The sequence below is a fragment of the Cricetulus griseus genome, chromosome 3 (assembly GCF_003668045.3).
Source record: "Cricetulus griseus strain 17A/GY chromosome 3, alternate assembly CriGri-PICRH-1.0, whole genome shotgun sequence".
Taxonomy (NCBI): domain Eukaryota; kingdom Metazoa; phylum Chordata; class Mammalia; order Rodentia; family Cricetidae; genus Cricetulus; species Cricetulus griseus.
Genome location: NC_048596.1, coordinates 90,998,703 through 91,017,611, shown reverse-complemented (window position 1 = coordinate 91,017,611; position 18,909 = coordinate 90,998,703). Strand labels below are relative to the sequence as shown.

Sequence of the window (18,909 nt, the reverse complement as noted above, 5' to 3'; positions counted from 1 at the left end):
CCAAGAGGAAGAGACTGGGGGACAGCCTGGTCTACATAGTGAGTCTCCAGCCCAGCCAAGGCTACATAGGGATTCTCTGTCTCAAAAAACAAACAACAAAAGCACCAAAATTCACAAACAAAATTGTGAATCCATCCTTTCAAGGGAGGAATGAAGAAGCTTCAGGGAGGGAATGATCACAGAGAGAGAGAGAGAGAGAGAGAGAGAGAGAGAGAGAGAGAGAGAGGCTCCTCTGGAATTCCCTGAAGTCTTTGGGTCATACCCACAGCCCCAAGGCCTCCTCTGTCTGGACCCCATCCCCAGCCTTGAGCGCTCTTCTGACAGATCGCCCTTTTCCCAACCGTACCTCCTCAGTCGTGTTGTTCAGCTAGACTCATCACCTCCTCACACAAAAGTGGAACGAAAGAGCCGCCGCAGAACCTATTCACACAAATTTTTTGGCGCAACAAGCCCCGGGATTCACACTGATCCGACGGGGCGGGAAAGACCTCGAACAACAAGCACCTCAGTCGCGTTAGTAGCTAGATTGAGCCAGGACCACGTGCCCCTCCAGCCCGGCCCCGCCCACCTCCAGGCCCCGCCCACGGCGACCAGCAGTAAGCCCGGCAACTGGCGCGACAGGGCGACCGCGGGAACGCAGGCGTGTCCGGGAAAGGGCTGTGCGCATGCTCCTAGAGAAGCAGGTCCGGTGAGGGGCCGCACCCAGGCCCCGGGAGGCGGAAGTGTAAGGGCCAGGGGTCCTGCCTTCTAGTCCCCAAATTGGAGCGCAAGATGCGGGCGGAGGGAGAGCTGGAGTTGCGGGGGAAGCTTCCTCCGGGATCCGGGCCTGGGTGCGGCTGACGCGCCGATGTCTGTGTGTGTGCCCAGGGAAACATGGAGTACAGTCTGGCGACCGCGGCGCTAACCGGGGTGGACCGGCGCTCGCTGCAGCGATCGGCTCGACTGGGGAGGGAAGTGCTGGAGCGCGCCAAGAGAAGGGCAGTGAACTGGCATTCTCCAGAGCGATCCAAAGGCAGCATAGGGGTCCTGTACCGCCAGGGCCCCTACCAGGAACGATGGTCGGTCCCCGGTCCCCAGCGCCCCCTAGGAGAGGTGAGGGCGCGAGCTGGGGGACTGACTACCCAGTCATTCTCGGCCTTCCACTGGGCCGGTGGGAACCTCCCAAGGCCAAAAGATGCAAAATATCTGGACAAAGAGCAGAAAAGTCCTTCTGACACCTTTTATTATTTTATACAGTCTTAGGTAGCCCAGGCTGGCCTTGAACTCCTGCCTACGCCTCAAGTACTAGTTTTAAAGGGATTGTGCACCGGCACAGTGTGACCGAGTCTTTATTAGTAACAAAAGAATCGTGGTATTGTTACTTTTAAAATATAGTTTCTTGCGGAGTGTGGTGGTGCACGTCTTTAATCTTAGCACCCAGGACTCAGAAGTAGACAAATCTCTGAGTTCGAGGTTAGCCTGGTCTACATAACAAGTTTCCGGCCAGCTAGGTTTACATATTGAGATGCCATAGTGTGGTGCCAGAACTTGGGAGATCTGGGCAGAAGGATCAGTCTAGAGCACATGTGACCCTGTCTCAAAAACCCTAACCAACAATAACAGTTTCTTTTTTCTGCTACTTGATAGTAAGTAAAGCCAGCTAACCTATTATTTTAGTTACTGGATAAATTGCATTAGTTTACTGAGTTAGAACTCTTTCTCAGCAAGATCCTTGTTCCCAATTTCAGCTTGCAGAAGCTTTCCTGAAAAATGAAAAAGGCGATTTCTCAAATGATGTCCTTTCCTGTAGGGAATTGTAGGTTTCACCTATGACTTGCCATTTATTCAAATAGAGAGAAGAAAGGCGCCCGACTCTTAGTGCTTCCTTCAGAACAATAGCTGAATTCATGGACTATACTTCAAGTCAGTGTGGGGTAAGTTGGTGTGAGTTCACACTGTGCTCCTGATCTGTGCTTGGGAAGACTCAGAGTTCCTCTGTCCTGGACCTACAAACCTTAATGAGCAGGTTCATATAAGTCAGGTGGTAAATACAAGTTAGAATTCATCCAACAAATATTTATTCATCCTAACTCTAGTTGTTGAAGATACATCAGTAAACAAACCAGAAAAGGTCTTTGCCCTCATTGAGTTCTCAGTGGTAGAGAGGACGAGTGTGGTGTTTATTTCCTGAATTCTGCAATTAAGTCTAATTTGAGAATGTTTGCTTTTCCCTTTGAAATTAAATTAAAATCTTCAGGATCACTCCTAACTAGTTTTGCTTTCAAAATGTGCTGAATCAAAAATTTCATGAAAGCCCATATGTTAGGTCTCTTTTGTATTTGTTTTGTTTTTCAAGACAGGGTTTCTCTGTAAAACAGCCCAGGCTGTCCGGGAACTCACTCTGTGGACCAGGCTGGCCTCGAACTCACAGAGATCCACCTGTCTCTGCCTCTCCAGTGCTGGGATTAAAGGTGTGTCCCGGGGGCTGGAAAGATGGCTCAGAATTTAAAATCACTGGCTGCTCTTCCAGAGGTCATGAGTTCAATTCCCAGCAACCACATGGTGGCTCACAACCATGTGTAATGAGATCTGGTGCCTTCTTCCCTCTTCTGACGGGCAGGCAAATGTACAAGTAGAACATTGTATACATAATAAATTTTAAAAAAGGGTGTGTACCACTACTACCCAGCTTGTATGTTGTCTTAACCTTCAAAGTTTGTTTCCAGTTCATGGTGAATGTCCCAGTGGGTTCATAAACAGGTGTTGGTGACAGAGATGACCATATGAAACAGGTGCAGGTGTGCTGTTTTTAATGGCAAGACCTGCCTCCCAAAGATCAAACCATGGTCTGTAACTTTCAGTTAGCCAGTTGGTCACTTTTTTTTTTTTTTTTTTTTTTTGTTTTTCGAGACAGGGTTTCTCTGTGTAGCTTTGGAGCCTATCCTGGCACTCGCTCTGGAGACCAGGCTGGCCTCGAACTCACAGAGATCCACCTGCCTCTGCCTCCCGAGTGCTAGAATTAAAGGAGCCAGTTGGTCACTCTTAAGCCTAACCTAAGGCATGTGACCAGAGCAATGAGAAGTTGGGACACTTCTGGACATGAAGCACTCCTCATTGTGTTCTTTAGCTTCTCATGGTAAAGTTTAGATTTCTGAAGTCCCAAATTTTATTGTTTACTTCTTTGATTTCCACTGAGGGATGAATAGCAAATTATCAAAATACTATGCAAGATTTATTCATTGACATGAGTACACAGATTTTAAGTTCTGAAACCCATACACTAAGTTTGAGGGGATGGATGTTAAAGGCAGACAAACCAACACTGAAGGAAATTTTCTCAGAATCACACCAGGCTTTACATGTGAGTGGCCTGGATTTAAGGATACTGGTGTATAAGTGAGATGGAAAGGAATTGATTTTGCTATGCTTCCCAGATCCAGATGTAAAGGTCCCCAAACTGCCAGGCTGACCTCAGACTTGCTACTAACATAGTTTTGAACTCTCTTCTCCTTGCTTCCACTTTCTGAGTGCAGGGATTATAGATATTCACTGTCATACCCAACTTCTATCTTTTACAAACATTCTTTAAATTACAATGGGATTTCAACCAGTGAGATAAAGTTCAGAGAACATTTTTAATGTTCTTAATTGTCCTAAGGTGGCTATAGAACAATGTATGACCTCAGCTCTACTTAGACAGTTGGTTCGTGGTTCAGTCAAATAATAGTTGTCTTTGATCTTTAGCAAACTGGTGTTCTTCGTGTAGGTTTTCAGCAATGTTCTGTTTCAATCCTATTACAGAATGGCACTTCAGAACTTCTTGGCATTTTGAAGATTTAGAAAAGTATTCTGGGTTTGGCTCCACAATTTTAAAGCGGCCCTTAAAATGTCATAGGTCCATGTCCCAAGTTCTCTCCCCAGCTTCTCATTCCTCTCACCACATTCCTTTGACACTGTCCCTACAGTATTTTCCAAACAAGCTTGTGATGCTTTCATTACTCATAGTCAAGGGCAAGTCTAAGGTTAGCTTGGAGGAGGCAGAAGGAACTAAACAAGAAGAATGTAATTTTTCTGATCTTTTGGATTATTCCTAAACTAGAGATGCCTCTCTTTCCATTACCCTGTGGGGGACCCTGGGCCAAAAGGCTGCATGGTTTTTAGGTTTATGTTTTATAGCCTTCTGTGTTTCTTCCACTTAAGGAAATTACTCCATTCTTTCTTCATCCTTGTCTGAGTACCTGGAAGTAAACACAGAATTGTTGATCTGATTCTGCCAGGGGAGGAAATGAAAGGGTGAATGTACTTGACATCGAAGCAAAGATGTGAAAACCTTTACCCTAGCAGAGAACATGATCCTGCCTACCTTTATTTAGTTGGTAGAGTTCTCGTTCTACAGAGGCAGCAGGTGGCAGCAAAACCATGCCAAATGCAATTTCCTTGTCCTAGCATCTCAGGCTGAGGCCTGTGGAAAGGACAGTTAATTTACTGTTTCTCTCATGCTTCCTTCAGTAACCTTACTGTGCACAAGTGTCAGAGGGTCTTTCTGAAAATTTGGCTATAATATTTAAATTTTCTTTCACATTATTTCTCTAGAAATACTATTCATCTATGCCAGAGGAAGGCGGGGCAACCCACGTCTACCGTTACCACAGAAGGAAGCCTCCAGAAATGCCCATGTACTCAGACATAGGGCATGGTCAAGAACAGGTATGTGTCTGTTGTTCCATGCAATGCCTGTAGCCTCTCAAGATTGAGACTAAATCACTGTGGGATTTTTGTGACATCAGATACATGTGTAACTCAGCATTCCAGTGCTCAGCAGACATGTGTCACTTCATAGCCTCCAAGAACTTACAGAAATAGGAATTTGTCTAAAACTTAAGATTATTTATATCACTCTAGGATCTTCAGTTGAACTGTAAACCTGGGCTGTGGGGCTCTTGGGCAGGCTTAAGAACCACATATTCCCATATACATCTAGGAATACAAAAGAGTGTATTGTCTTATTCAGGTATGGTGGCATAGGTCTTTAATCCTACCACTTGAGAGGCAGAGGCAGGTGGCTCTCTTGAGTTTAAGGTGATCTGGTCTATACAGAAAACTTCAGGACAGCCAGAGCTATATTGACTGTCTCAACACCCACACAAAAGACTTTATTTTAACTACACATGTGTGTCTGTGTATGTGCACATGGGGTGTTGGGTTCACTGGAGCTGAAGTTAACAAGTGGTTGTGAGCCACCTAGTGTAAGTACTGGGAACTAAACATGGGTGCTCTGCCCTTAGCCACTGAACTCTTTCCAGTCCCCAGAAAAGAGATTTTAGTAGTTATATCTTACTGAGATAGTGATACTGCCATGTCTGATAATTTTTGTAAAGGAAATGTGGGGAGTGGGGGAGGTTGTCTCATTAAATATTTTTCAGACAGGGTCTTGCTGTGTTGCCTACTGTGACCTTGAACTGGTCTCAAGTGATCCTTCTTCCTCAGCCTCTAGTGTAGCTGACACTGCCTTGGTTTTTATAAAGATAACAACTAGTGCCCCTCATCACACACTCTGTTTTGTTTGGTTGGTTGGTTGGATTTGGACTTTTTTGTTTATCAAGACAGGGTTTCTCTGTAAAGCCTTGAATGTCCTGAAACTCACTCTTTAGACCAGGATGGCCTTGAACTCACAGAGATCTCCCTGCCTCTGCCTCCTGAGTGATGGAATCAGAGGTGTGTGTCACCACAGTCCAGCTCACATGCTGTCTTTTAACAGAAGTAGGCTTTTTGGCTTTGATTCTTGTTGGACTCCTTTAATTACACTCAAAGATAGCAAACTTAAGTCCAGATTCAAATCCCTGTCTCCTCTAGTTCTGAGTCATCCTAGGGCAGTAGAGTGAATGGGGCTTAGCAAAAATGACAGGAGTGAGTGAGCATGGGGATATGCGTGGGCTCAGTACAGACTGCAAGAGCCCTTGAGTTCCTCTCTGGGATGTGAAGAGTCACTAGAGTCTGTGTCCTGAAATCCCCTTTCCACCCTGGCCTGATCTCTACTAAGAGAGCTTAAGTGAGGAATATATGTGGCAAAGCGACGTTCCTCTTTCCTGTGGTGTACAAAAGAAAGGCGCCTCTAAGGCTTTATCCATGTTCCATACTAATACCATTCCTAAGTGAAGCAGAGAACAAAACTGTCTTAATGAAAGTCTGTTGGGTATCATGACTTTAGCATTTCAATCTTCCCTTCCATCCAGGAGCCCTATGTTACAGTCCAGGAGACCAAGTTTCTGAATTAAGTGAATCCTGCTAGTGAGTAACAGGACATGGGATTTAACTCAAGTTTTTCAGACTCCAAAGCTCACATAAAGAAAAAAGGAACAATGGAAAACACATGACTAAAAATAGCTCTGAATATACTGAACAGATTGCTAATAACAGGTGACGAATGAGAAAAGGCATAGGAAATAATCCTAGTAAGATAAGAGAAAATGTCTTTGTTTTCAGAAGGTCAAAGCTCAGGTCCTAATCCATATTTATCTTGACAGAGAAACAGCAGAGGAGAGGCATCTGTTGATTCAGGAAGCATCTACCAAACATCAGAGCATTCTCAAGAGGCATCCTGGCCTGTGAGTACAGAGCTCCATATGTGCTGGCCTTCACTACCCTTCTATAAGCCGGCTGGTCTGTTACCAATTGGCTTCCATTTGTATGGACTCTACGGTCTCTTCAAATTGAGAGGTTTACACTTGAGGGTCGGTGCAAAATGCTGTTTCCTTAGTGTCCTTTTCCTTCACTGGAGGCTTGGGGAATGCTCTGTGTGCCTCAGCTCATAGTTGTGGTTGGAAAGAATGTGAAATATTCACAGCTCACTTCCTAGACTCAGCTGGGCTGGCATTGGCTCCTGCTAGAATTCCACCATCTGTTGAAGCAACAGGAGGGTCTGACCCTCTGCTTGTAAAATACAGCCATTGCTGAAATTCCAGAATATGTACATGTGGTGATACTGGGTTCCAAAACATTAGAAATGTTTCTGTTTGGGGGGGGGGAGAGATAGATAGGAGTTTTTCACTTTCAGGACCAAGGAATAAGTAGTGTATGAGTCTAGGGAGTTTGTTTGGGACTTGGAAGAGCTAGAATTCTGAGGAAGGAAACATATCACTGCAATAAATACGTTTTTGTTTGTTTACAGTTTGTTACTAACCAGGATTCGGATATTCTAGAGTTATTAGCAACTAAAAATTTTTGCTTCTAGTACAAGTGCAAGCTTCCAGCTGTGGGTATCTTCATTAATGCTGCTTTTGGTAATTCTGATTGGCCTGGAGTTCCAGTGTGAAGATGGATTTTTTTTTTTTTTTAAGATTTCTTTTAGGTATATGCGTTTGTACTTTCATGTATGTATGTATGTATGTATGACTACCACATGCATGCCTGGTATCCTCAGAGACTAGAAGAGGGTTTCAGGTCCCCTAGAACTTGATTTACAGGGTTTTGTGAGTCATCACCATTGCCTGGGTTCTATGATCCAAACTTGAGTCCGCCACAAGATCAGCAAGCCAGTGCTCATAACTGCTGAGCCATCTCTCCACAACTCCACACAAATACACACTAACCTCAGTGCTGCCATATATGGAGATGAATGGAGCATATCCTTCGCTGTGATTCTGAGGCCCTGTATATTACATAGTTGACCTCTGGTAAAGAGCAGTGTCCTTGCTACCTCACATCAGTCAAAGGCTGTTGGACCTTTAGTTTTTCAGAAGTGTAAGAAAGACAACATAAAGTAACCTTCGAAAATGTTGGCCTCAAGTCTGTCAGCAAGGCAAGGTGAGATGAAATTTCATGAAAGCACAAATATCACTTATTCCTGCAATAGAATTTTCTGACCAGTAGTGTCGTTAGTCTCCCATGTGTGGTATAAAAAATAGCAACTCTGCCTGTGGTTCCTTCCAGGCATTGAGCAGACATGAAGTAGCTGACACACTTGAGGTCAGCATTTTCAAAAGCAGGCTTTGCAACATAAAAGAGCCCATCTTCCAAACCAGTGCTTCAGCGACAGAAGTTATCCATTCATATTATTAGCTTAGGAGAGAAAAAATGCCTCATCTTTCTGAAGGGAATCTAGCAAAGCATGATTAAAAAGAGTCACTCATATTATTCCAGCATACCTTGCCAGTCATTAAGTACCATTTTCTACTTCTGATTCCCAAGCAGCCTTTCCTTCTGCCTAACTCCTACTCCACCTAGGGTTTTCCTTTTTTTTTTTTTTGTTTTGTTTTGTTTGTTTTGGTATGTGTATGTGTGTGCTGGAGGGGAGAGGTTCAAATCAGGGTCCTTCTCTTTCTATGAAGCCCTGGCTGTCCTGGAACTCTCTATGTAGATCCAGGCTAGCCTCAAACTCACAGAGATCTGCCTGCCTCTCCTTCCAGAGTGCAAGAATTAAACATGTGAGCAACCACACCTGGCGGGTGCTCTTTTCATAATCTGTCATGTTCCTATAACACTTTCTCATTTACAGAGTTTTCACATGCTTGCTTATAGGGTAGGTATTCTCACAGATTTAGAAGGATGGCAACAAGCATTAAGAATGAGAGTCACCAAAACAACAGTGCCATCTTATGACCAAGTTGAACTTTGAAGGCCGGACCCCATATCTGTATATCCCTCCCCACCTCTGACACAAAAAGGCAACCTGGTAGAGATGCTGAAGTGGCTCTGAGATCAGTCTTGAAACCACCTTGCCTCTTTTCCTTCCAGGCTGAGAACATCTCTAAGGACCTCTACATTGAAGTGTATCCAGGGACCTATTCCGTCACTGTGGGCTCAAGCCCCTTAACCAGGAAGACTCATGTGGTCGCCGTTGACTCAGGGCAAAGTGTGGACTTGGTCTTCCCCGTATGAAGTTGACCATCACTGCCATCATTTTACTCTTAAGTAACAAGAAGAATAAAGCTACATTATAATTGCCTTAATAATGAATGATATGTTGATCCTACTTTAATGCTGGCTGTAGAGAGGGCAGCCTTTGTGAACTGGAGTCTGTCTCTTTCAGAGCTCTTTTTAACTTGAGATTATAGAAATCCCCCATCCTGTGTGCCTGAAAACAATAATGGAATGGTGCTGTCTAAACAGCTCTTACTACTGATTTCCCAAGAAAGTGTTAATTATGATAATAATAATGATTATGATAATAAAGGAAGAGATTTGGAAATAAAAGGAATTCATTTTATTGATATTAAAAAGAAAGAAACAGTGTCCCCCATGTACACTGTAGATTTTATGAGAAGACAGCAGTGGGCAAGCCCTGTCCTTTTTGTGAACAGGTGTTCGTCAGGCCTCTGGGAGGGACTTCCAGTGCAGGACCACCAGCTCCTGTGCCGCTCACAACAGGTGTCTTCCAAATGCTGCTTACCTGCAGGAGGTCTCAGGGGAGCAGTGCTGTTAAACACTCACTCACCTACAACCTGTGCTCAGCCTCCTTCTGTTAAGGCTTGATCAACCGCTCTTTTTAACCCCTTTTCAAGTGTTTGCCTCATTAGTCTTAACTTCCTCTAGGAGAAAAATCTTAAATCTAATATGCTGACTATAATTTTAAAGATTGGCTTTTTGTTGTTTTGTTTTCTTTTGGTTTTTCAAGGCAGGGTTTCTCTGTGTAGTTTTGGAGCCTGTCCTGGAACTCGATGTACACAGTCACCTAGGCTGGCCTCACATTTGGAGCAATCCGCCAGCTTCAACTTCCCAAATCTTGGGATTTATAGGTGCAGGAAACATTTTATAGGGATCCTTGCACTTACTCCCAGAAGACTGGGATGAACTTTGTGGGTCCTCTAAGCCTTCTGACATGCAAAACAGGTGGGTATGTGTGGTTTTCTGGAAAGGAGACATAGTTTTACCATCCTCAAACAGAATATGACCCCAGGAAAAACTACTTAAGAAGTTTCTTTGGTTGTCCCAATGCCCTGACATCATTGTCTGTATTCAGCTTCTGGTTGAGTCTGCATGGTTTCACGTTGGTGGCTTTCAGGGCTAGCTCCTGGGTAGTCCCCACAACTGTAATTCACACTCTGTCCTGTTGATTGTCCTTGTCTTTTTTCTTATTGTGGCAACGTCTTGTTCCTAAAACCAAGATCAGTTAGTAGGGCCGGTGCTGGAGACAATGGCAGGTAACAGCTACTCTTTCTTTCTAGCTTTGTATCCTTATAAGGGAATGCATAAGGCAATGTTTGAAGGGCAGAGGATGCACATACTAGAGGATCACAAGTATAGCTGAATACTGACAGTCAAGCTTTGGAACTTGACACACTGATATCAAGTACTGTCTGATGGAGTGCTGGTACTTAGTATTGATTCAATAACAAATCTTATTTAGAAGCCAAGCAGTACATTTCCTTACAAGGATACAAAACTGGAAAGGGAAAAGCTCTGTCACCTGTTGTTGTCTCCAGCCCAAGCTCACACATGGCTTAATGCATATCTCATCTTTGCCACTTGACTATGACAGACAGTATGGCATCTGAATCTATAATCCTAGAACTAGGCTAGTCTAGGTTACATAGCCAGACACTGTCAACATTTCTAAAATAATAAGAACAGTAGAGGATGGGACTTCTAAGGAATAGATCTACAGAGGAAGAAATATGGGGGGGGGGTGCTTTCTCACTCCTCATCTAGAACATTCTCTGTGTAGATTTAGAATTTTCCTGATATTGGTCCATGGGCCAGCTCCAGAAATTTAAATCTTTTCCTGGACTGCAGCAAAACACCTGAGACCAAAAGAGACGTTTCTGTTCTATATAATTAATTATTAGAATTATTTTATTTTCTTAAAAATTCATTTTAAAAGTAGCGACATACACCTTCAATACCAGCACTTGGGAGCCAAAGGCAGGCTGATCTCTTGAGTTTGAGAACAATCTGGTCTACAGAGTGAGTTCCAGGACAGCCAGGGCTACACAGAGAAACCCTGTCTCAAAAAGTAAAAAGGTCCATTTTTATTTATTATCTGTGTATCTGTGTGAATGTGTGTCATGATGTGGGTGCCTATGGGGGCTGGAACAGGGTGTCAGATCCCTGGACCTGGAGTTAGTTAGCAGGTGATTGTGAGCTGCCTGATATGCATGCTGGGCACTGAACTCTGGTTCTCAGAAGAGCCATAAGCACAGGGTTTCTCTGTGTAGCCCTTGCTGTCCTGGAACTCACTCTGTAGACCAGGCTGGCCTTGAACTCAGAGATCCTATTGCCTCTGCCTCCCAAGGGCTGGGATTAAAGGCGGACGCCACCACTCCCTGGTGAGCAATAAGCACTCTTAACCACTGAGCTTTCTCTGCAGCCCCAGAATTTGTTTTGACAGGAAAAACTCTGATTTGCATATATGTTAATACAATGATTGGGAAAGAGGCTGAACTTGGGTCGAAGCAGTTTTAGGCAGGAGGAGGCATAGGATGGGTGAGAGTCTGTTTACCCTTGACTGGTTTTTGTCCACTCTAGAGACTTCAAATCGCAGCAATGGAAACCAACACAGAAACCTGGGCCTGTCTGTCTGATCACCATGGCCCCTCTGGTTAACCCCTGTTGTTCTTCCTCCCTTTCTTCAGGCTATGCCAGGCAGGAGATAGTGGAAGCCAAGAGTCAGCATGAATATTAGATTTGGGGATCATTCTCTTTATACTGTCACTTGTTGGGAGGAAGATTTCCAAGCAGTTGCTGCCAAGACTTGCCATTGTGTAACCTGGAGAACCATTTTATTTAGCAGGAGTTCCAAACCTTTCCTCTCAGTTGACCAGAGATGGATTTTTGTCTTTCTAATTATTTCCCTGCCAGGGGTAAAGGAAATATCTCCAAGCTTCGATGCCAGAGAAATTCCTGAAACCCTCTTGTAAAATACAACTGCAGAAAGCTAGAGAGATGATTCAAAGGTTAAGAGCACTGACTGCGCTTCCAGAGGACCCAAGTTTATTCCCAGCACCCACATGGTGGATTATAACAGTCTGTAACTCTACTCCCCGACTTACTGAGGGGCTCATGTGGACACTACAGCCTAATCTCTAACATTTAAGGTCCAGTCTCTCTCTATACTTGCTCAGATCTTGACTCTCATCAACACCTGGAGGCAGGGTCCTGTTAGCAGATGAGTGGAGACAGAAAAAGAAAGATATGGCTAGGGATGTTGGTAGAGTACACTTGCCTGGCTTGCATGATGCCTTGGGTTGTAGCCAGCACCACATAAACCTGGCATGGTAGTACATGCCTGTAATCCCAGCTCTGAGGAGGTAGAGGTGGGAGGATGAGGAGTTCAAGGTCATCTTTGGCTACCTGTCTCAAAAGGGTGTTAAATATAGGCACCAATCAGAGCACAAAGATCAAGCCATCCGGCCTCTCCTGTTCACATGGGAGCTACCACTTCCCTCATCTGCCAGTCTCCCCCACAGCCTGCATTCCATACGTTACTTTCAAGCCCACCAGAGTGTGCCAGATTCCCAGGAGACCCATGCAGCCCCTAGGCCCTGCCTGGGAAGCTAGGGCCATACCCTTGGTATAACATACCTTGTTTTCCAGGGGGTGGTTCAGGCCCATTTCGCCTCCAGTACCTCCACTCAGGCCGACAGGGGCCGCACTGCTGCAAAGGCTTCTCAGAAACGGTGGGGTCGGTGTTGACTGCCCTGCTTACCATCTGCCTCTGGGGAAGTTCCATCTCCAGATGACTCTCTGAATTCTCTTCCTCAGAGGAGTAGGACATATTGTAGCTAAATGCTGCTCTTGCCTCCTCTTTAGGACCTTGTAGGGGCAGAAGCTGAGCTGTGGGCTTCGGCTCTGGCTCTGGGAGTTTTCTGGTTGTAACCTCTGAGGTCCTAGTTAGAGACCACCAGGTAGGCCCCACCAAAGGGCAGCCACAGAAACAGCTCTGATCCGGAAACTGGCAGTGGGCACAAGAGAGGCCTGGAGGGCATAAGAAGGAAGAGTCCAGAGAGGGTCTGTGTCTGACGCATCCAGTCTTAGGTCCCAGAGGAGAGCAGTGAGGTACCCAAATAAAAGGACTGTGGTAGTCCCTGATGTGAGGTGTTTGTAGTCTCTCCACAGCCTTCTTCCAGACAGTGAGGGACACTAACCTGACCCTGTCTAGAGGAACCTTAGTCGTCTTGCCATTCCAGAAGTGAACAGTGACTTCTTCTTTAGATGCTATGATCAGAAATGGGAGACATTTTTAATAATCCCTGGTTCTTTGGAATAAAGGTTTCCCTATCCCCCAAGCCAAAAGCCTTAGCCCCATCCCTCTGCTCTTCCGGGCTCTTCATGTGCCACTGTGCCTAGAGAGCCTGTTGGAATGTCCCCCTCCCCCATACCACACCAACCACCGGTTCTGGAGGATTTACTGGCACCTCCCTGCCTCCTAGACTAAAGATGACCTGGAGGGACCTGGTTTTCATGCAGAAAAAAAAAATGCAGCTTCAGCATAGGCTTTTTAATCATTCTCTAAGCACAGTTGTGCTGATAGGCTGGCACAAGAAGATTGTCAGTCTCTGGAGGACTTGGTGAGTGATGGGAGGTGAGTCCCCTGTGACTTGAATACTTTCCCCTCAACCACCACACATAATGTTTCTGTTGGGTTTGTTGGTTTGAATATTTGAGATAGGTCTCATTATGTAGCCCATGCTGCCTTCGGATTCATGATCCCCCTGTTCCAGCCCACTGAGTGCTGGAATTACAGACACATGACACACATCCAGCTCATGTGATGGTTTAGGGAATCAACATAGACATGGTAGTTCTAACTTGTTTCTCTCTCTCTTTTTTTTTTTTTTTTTTTTTTTTTTTTTTTTTTTTTTGGTTTTTTGAGACAGGGTTTCTCTGTGTAGCTTTGGAGCCTATCCTGACACTCGCTATGGAGACCAGGCTGACCTTGAACTCACAGTGATCCACCTGCCTCTGCCTCCCAAGTGCTGGGATTAAAGGCATGTGCCACCAATGCCCAACTTAGGTTGTTTCTCTTGATTTTATTTTATGCTTTCTGACTTTTTGTTGTTGTTTTGCTTTGTTTTCTAAGTATTTTTATTAATTTTTATTCTGTGTGTATAAGTGATTTGCCTAGATATATGAATGGGTGCCACATTTCTAACATGGTGCCCAGGGAGGCCAAGAGAAGGTATCGGGTGCCCTGGGATTGGAGTTACAGAAGGATGTGAGCTCCATGTGGGTGCTGGGAAATGACTCTGGGTCCTTTGCCAGGATAACAGGTGCTGTTAACTACTGAGCCATCTTCCAGCCCCCACTTTTTGGTTTTTTGAGACATTCTTACTATGTAGCCTAGTCTGCCTTCAAACTTACAGCAATCCTCCTGGCTCAGCTTCCTAAGTGCTAGCATTATAGACACAAGCCACGCTGCCAGCTTCTGTCCTCCATGATCTAAACATAACATATCCTGGAAGATAGGACTACAGATCTGCTGCCACTGCGGGGTAAGGTGTAAGGGTCCTGTTAGCTGTGGCTCTAAGACAGCTGAGCCATGACCACCAGATGTGCTCCTTTGGGGGATGGAGGGTCACAGTAGCTTCCTTACCTCTTTGGCCTTTTTGTCTCTTCAAGCCCGAGAGAACAATGCCAGGCCCAAACTGTTGTTGCTCTGATTCCCAAGGTGCCAGCACCTTGTCACCGGGTTGCAGTGAGTGTGGCACAGATGGTGAGAACTGAATGACATCTTCTGGAAATACCACTCTCCGTTGCTGGGCTGGCAGCTTTAGGCCTGTGACAAGGGGAGCCTCAAATTCCACAACCAGGGCCCCCCGCCTCTCCAGCTGTGGGAAAGAAAATAGAGTAAGATTTGACATTAGGGGCTAGGGAGATGGTTCAGTAGTCAAGAGCCCCGGCTGCCCTTGCAGAGGACCATGGTTTGGCTCCCAGTACTCACATGGAGGCTCACAACTATCTATAATTCCAATTCCTGTGGATCTGACACCTTCTTCTGGCCTCTGTAGCCACCAGGCTTACATATATGATGCACATACATATATGCAGTCTGTCTTAGTTACTGTCCTAATGCTTTGATAAAACACCATGACCAAGGCAACTTAGAAAAGGAAGTGTTTACTGGGCTTACAGTTTTAGAGGGTTAGGGTCCACCATGGCCATCATGGTGGGGAACACAGCAGCAAGCACGCAGGGATGGTGTTGGAGCAGAAACTGAGAGCTTGCATCTCAGTCCACAAGTACAAGGCAGAGGGAGCTAAGGATGGTACATGCTTTTGAACCCTCAAGCTCACCCCAGTGACACACCTCCTCCAACAAGGCCACACCTTCTAATCCTTCCCAAACAGTTCCACCAACAAGGGACCAATTCAAATATATGAGCCTTAGGGGGACAGTCTCATCCAAACCACCAGATAAATAAAGCACTCATACACATAAATCTTAAAAAAAAAAAGATTTGAAATAAAATGAGAACAGAGAGTGGCGATGCATACCCATAGTTTCAGCACAAGAGGCTGAGGCAGGAGAATTGCTCTTGAGTTTCAGGTTAGCCTGGGCTTTACACTGAGTTCCAGGCCATGCTGAGGTACATATCAAGTGCGAGAGCAGCTGAGGCTACAGACTGAAACCCTATCCTGAAAAAAAAAAAAAACAGAAAGATGGCAGAAAGGGGCAAGCAAGATGATTCAGTGGGGAAAGGAGCTTGCAGCTGAACCCGACTACCTGAGTGGATTCCCAGGACCCACATGACAAAAGGAGAAAACTGACTCCCCCAGTTGTCCTATGCCATGGAATATGCACACACACACACACACACACACACACACACACACACACACACACACACACACACACGCATATAAGCACACACACAGAGAGAGAGAGAGAGAGAGAGAGAGAGAGAGAGAGAGAGAGAGAGAGAACCACATTCACAAAGTCCGACTCTAAGAAGAAAAGTACTGGAGCTGGGGATAGAGCTAGTTGATAGAGTGCATACTGGGTATGTAGAAGACTTGGGCTCAATCTCAGCACTGCACAAGCCAAGCGTGTTAGTGCAATACATAACCATAGTGCCTGAGAGGCAGAGGCAAGAGGATCGGAAGTTCAAAGTTCAAGGCATCCTGGGATCCATGAGGTCCTATGTCAAAAATTAAAACTTGGGACCCAAGAGATGGCTTAATGATTAAGACCAGTTACTATTCTTGGAGAGCCCCCAAGTTTGGTTTCCAGCTCTCACAGTGCAACTCACAACTGTTTGTTGTTGTTGTTGTTTTGTAATTCCAGTTCTGGGGGGAATCCAATGCCCTCTTCTGGCCTCTGTTGGCATTACATGCACACTCACACAGACTAACACACACATAAAATTAAAATAAAACCAATTTTAAAAATAGAAGTCCAAGCTGGGTGATGGTGGTGCATGCCTTTAATCCCAGCACTAGGGAGGCAGATGGATCTCTGTGAGTTCAAGGCCAGCCTGGTCTGCAAAGCAAGTTCCAGGACACAAAAAGAAGTCCAAGCCAGGTGGCTTTGGGGGATTCACTTTTCAGCATTTCATAATTTGTCCTTCTGTTAATTGTGATAAGCAATTCATGTGCTACATTCTGGCAATTAAAAATGCATATACCTTTAATTCCAGCACCTGGGAGGAAGAGGCAAGTGGATCTCTGTGAGTTTGAGGCCAGCCTGGTCTACAGAGTAAGTTCTAGGACAGCCAGGGCTACAGAGAGAAACGAGAGAGAGAGAGAGAGAGAGACAGAGAGACAGAGAGACAGAGAGAGAGACAGAGAGAGAGAGACAGAGACAGAGACAGAGACACAGAGAGAGACAGAGACACAGAGAGAGACAGAGACAGAGACAGAGACAGAGAGAGATCCAAGTAAGTTGCCACTGAAGTAGAGCCAGGCCTGGCCTGGCTCCTGGCATTTCAGGAACAAGGTTTTGTGTGTGAGAGCAAGTGTGCTTGCATGTGAGATTGTATATTGCTATTTCTCTTTCTCTCAGGCTCATGCCCATATTTCGAAACACCGAAGCTTCCTGAACAACTAATGCACATTTTTCTTACTGTTAAGGGATAAATTGTATCCCCCTTTGTGCAAGTTGATGTATTCAAGCCTTTGTCCAAGTAACCCAGTATGCAATCTCTTTTTAGAAAGAGGAATTGGGTTTGGATCCCAGTGACCACATTGGGCCACAGTCACCTGTAGGCCCAGCTTTAGGAGAACCAACCCCCCTATTCTGACATATGTACATGTACATACACAGAGACACATGGACACATAAATAAAAAGCATTTGGGAAAGAGGAAATTTGAATAGCTATTAGAGAAAGCCATGTTAAATCGAAGTTTCTTCAAGTTAAGGAAACCCCAAGATTTTGAGCAAATACTGGAAATTACAAGAGAGGCAGGAAACAGGCTCTTCCTCGTAGCCCTTAGAAAAAACCAAACTTGAAACACCTGACTTACAGCCTCAAGAATGGGAAACAAACAATAGTCTTCTGTTGTTTAAGTTGCTCATTTTTTAGTACTTCATCACACAGCCCTAACAACTTAGCCAAGAAACCAAACTTCTGAATGTACACAGCTCAGACACAGTGGGTGCAACGGTCCACTCAGAGGAGCCTGTGCTGAGCTGATGGGGAGAAACACTTGCCTCTGGAGCAGCCTTTATCTGAGCCAGATAATAAAAGCCATCTGGTTCCCTCCTGGCCAGGACCCAGGGGCCAGCAGCATCTCCGACTCTTCCCAGCCATCTAAGCCCTTGATATGGTGTATCAGCAGTGTGGGAACAAGGGTGACAAGAGGCACACCTGGGAAAAGCAAATGAAATCAAGGGCTAAGCACAAAACCCTAAAAACATCAATAGACCATAGAAATGGCTCAGGGGGTAGTGTCCTTGTCACCAAGCCTGACAGTCCCAGTTTAATCCCCAGACCCTACACTGTGGAAGGAGAAAACTGACTCCCATTGATTGTCCTCTGACTGCCACATGTGAGCTATAGTGTATGTCCCCACCTAGATGAATATATGAATATAAAATGAAACCAGTAAGATACATGCCTCGGGGTTTGATCTGAGGAGGCTCACTGCACAGTGGTGTATGCAACAGAAATCCAGGAAGAATGGCAATCTATGACTTCCCATAAGATCAGCTAAACTTCTGGAGTTAGCAGAAATAAAAGATACAGGGCATTTTTTGGACTGCACATTGTTTCAGGGTAACCAAATGAAATCTGCTTGTATATGTTTGTTTATCGATGCCCAAAAGACAATGTGGGACTCTAGGATGAGATAACAAAGTGACAGGGGAGCCAAACTTAAGTCACTTGGCTCCAGGGGTCAGAGGAACTTGAGCAATGAACTGGAGAGAGAGCACCTGTTGTTCTTGTAGAGGACTAGGATTTCCTGTGCCTGTAACTACAGGTCTTCTGCCCTCTTCTGGCATCTGCAGGTACTGTATGCATGTCGTACACAGATCTATACAGGCAAAACACCCATACTGGGCATTTGGGCTGGCATGTCCCTATCCCAGACAGACTGGTCCCTGGAACTTGCTACAGGCTGAAGTTCCTTTGTTATTTCATAGTCCCACTTTAGACAGCTGACTGAAGATGCTATTCTGGAAAATCCCAGGCATTTGAGGACTTTCAACTGCCATTAAGACCAGGAACAGAGGAGAAAGAAAAGACAGAGGACAGAAGCTGGTACCTGGTGAGTGTGCAGTTCGTGGGTAGCCAAGGTGCTTGCCTGGCAAAGAGACAGGTGAAGGAGAGGTCCGAGGGTGATGCAGCACCATCCGGGTCAGGGGCTTTCGGGATTCTTGCCACACTGCAGTATTTGGGCAGAGGCAGCTCAGGCCTGGTAGACGGCTGCATGGCCTTCAGAGCACCCACCTGGAGTAAACACAGGCATCACAGTTGTAGTCTCAGTTGGGCAGAGGACACTCCCCAGGGTGCGCGCGCGCGCGCGCGCGCACACACACACACACACACACA

At 45.4% G+C, this 18,909-nt stretch overlaps 3 protein-coding genes across 9 annotated transcripts in view; 1 reads left to right on the top strand and 2 right to left on the bottom strand.

Moving 5' to 3' along the window:
• Dennd2b (DENN domain containing 2B) overlaps window positions 1–544 on the bottom strand; it is a 184,745-nt gene extending 184,201 nt beyond the window's left edge. For all 5 annotated transcript variants that reach the window (XM_035442292.1, XM_027410047.2, XM_027410049.2 and 2 more), the window contains exon 1: window positions 347–544. The gene's annotated coding sequence lies outside the window, so the exon portion shown is untranslated. The remainder of the gene's footprint in view (window positions 1–346) is intronic.
• Window positions 545–570: 26 nt separating this feature from the next.
• Akip1 (A-kinase interacting protein 1) lies at window positions 571–9,171 on the top strand. 3 transcript variants are annotated; one of them, XM_027410054.2, is made up of 6 exons: window positions 571–724; window positions 868–1,092; window positions 1,833–1,913; window positions 4,573–4,686; window positions 6,504–6,584; window positions 8,713–9,171. In XM_027410054.2, the coding sequence occupies exons 2-6, from the start codon at window positions 874–876 to the stop codon at window positions 8,854–8,856; spliced, it is 639 nt and encodes a 212-aa protein (XP_027265855.1). In that variant the 5' UTR covers window positions 571–724; window positions 868–873; the 3' UTR covers window positions 8,857–9,171. The 3 variants fall into 3 exon arrangements, with proteins under 3 accessions (XP_027265855.1, XP_027265856.1, XP_027265854.1); XM_027410053.2 differs by having other exon boundaries at window positions 603–683; XM_027410055.2 differs by lacking the exon at window positions 1,833–1,913 and having other exon boundaries at window positions 597–683.
• A 3,117-nt stretch (window positions 9,172–12,288) lies between these two features.
• Window positions 12,289–18,792, bottom strand: CUNH11orf16 (chromosome unknown C11orf16 homolog). Its single transcript, XM_035442294.1, has 4 exons — window positions 18,623–18,792; window positions 17,568–17,724; window positions 14,510–14,744; window positions 12,289–13,131 (listed from the first exon to the last, which is right to left on the bottom strand). The coding sequence occupies exons 1-4, from the start codon at window positions 18,787–18,789 to the stop codon at window positions 12,452–12,454; spliced, it is 1,239 nt and encodes a 412-aa protein (XP_035298185.1). The 5' UTR covers window positions 18,790–18,792; the 3' UTR covers window positions 12,289–12,451.
• Window positions 18,793–18,909: the final 117 nt, after the last annotated feature.

Bases quoted from the DNA above. Each gene is read 5' to 3' on its own strand.
- Akip1 (XM_027410053.2), top strand. The intron at 4,687-6,503 runs GTATGTGTCTGT...TTATCTTGACAG, and splicing joins TAGGGCATGGTCAAGAACAG to AGAAACAGCAGAGGAGAGGC. The intron at 6,585-8,712 runs GTGAGTACAGAG...TTTTCCTTCCAG, and splicing joins CTCAAGAGGCATCCTGGCCT to GCTGAGAACATCTCTAAGGA.
- CUNH11orf16 (XM_035442294.1), bottom strand. From the start codon at position 18,789: ATGCAGCCGTCTACCAGGCCTGAGCTGCCTCTGCCCAAATACTGCAGT. The intron at 17,725-18,622 runs GTACCAGCTTCT...TGCTTTTCCCAG, and splicing joins ACGAACTGCACACTCACCAG to GTGTGCCTCTTGTCACCCTT. The intron at 14,745-17,567 runs GCAAGTGTTTCT...TCTTTCCCACAG, and splicing joins AGATAAAGGCTGCTCCAGAG to CTGGAGAGGCGGGGGGCCCT.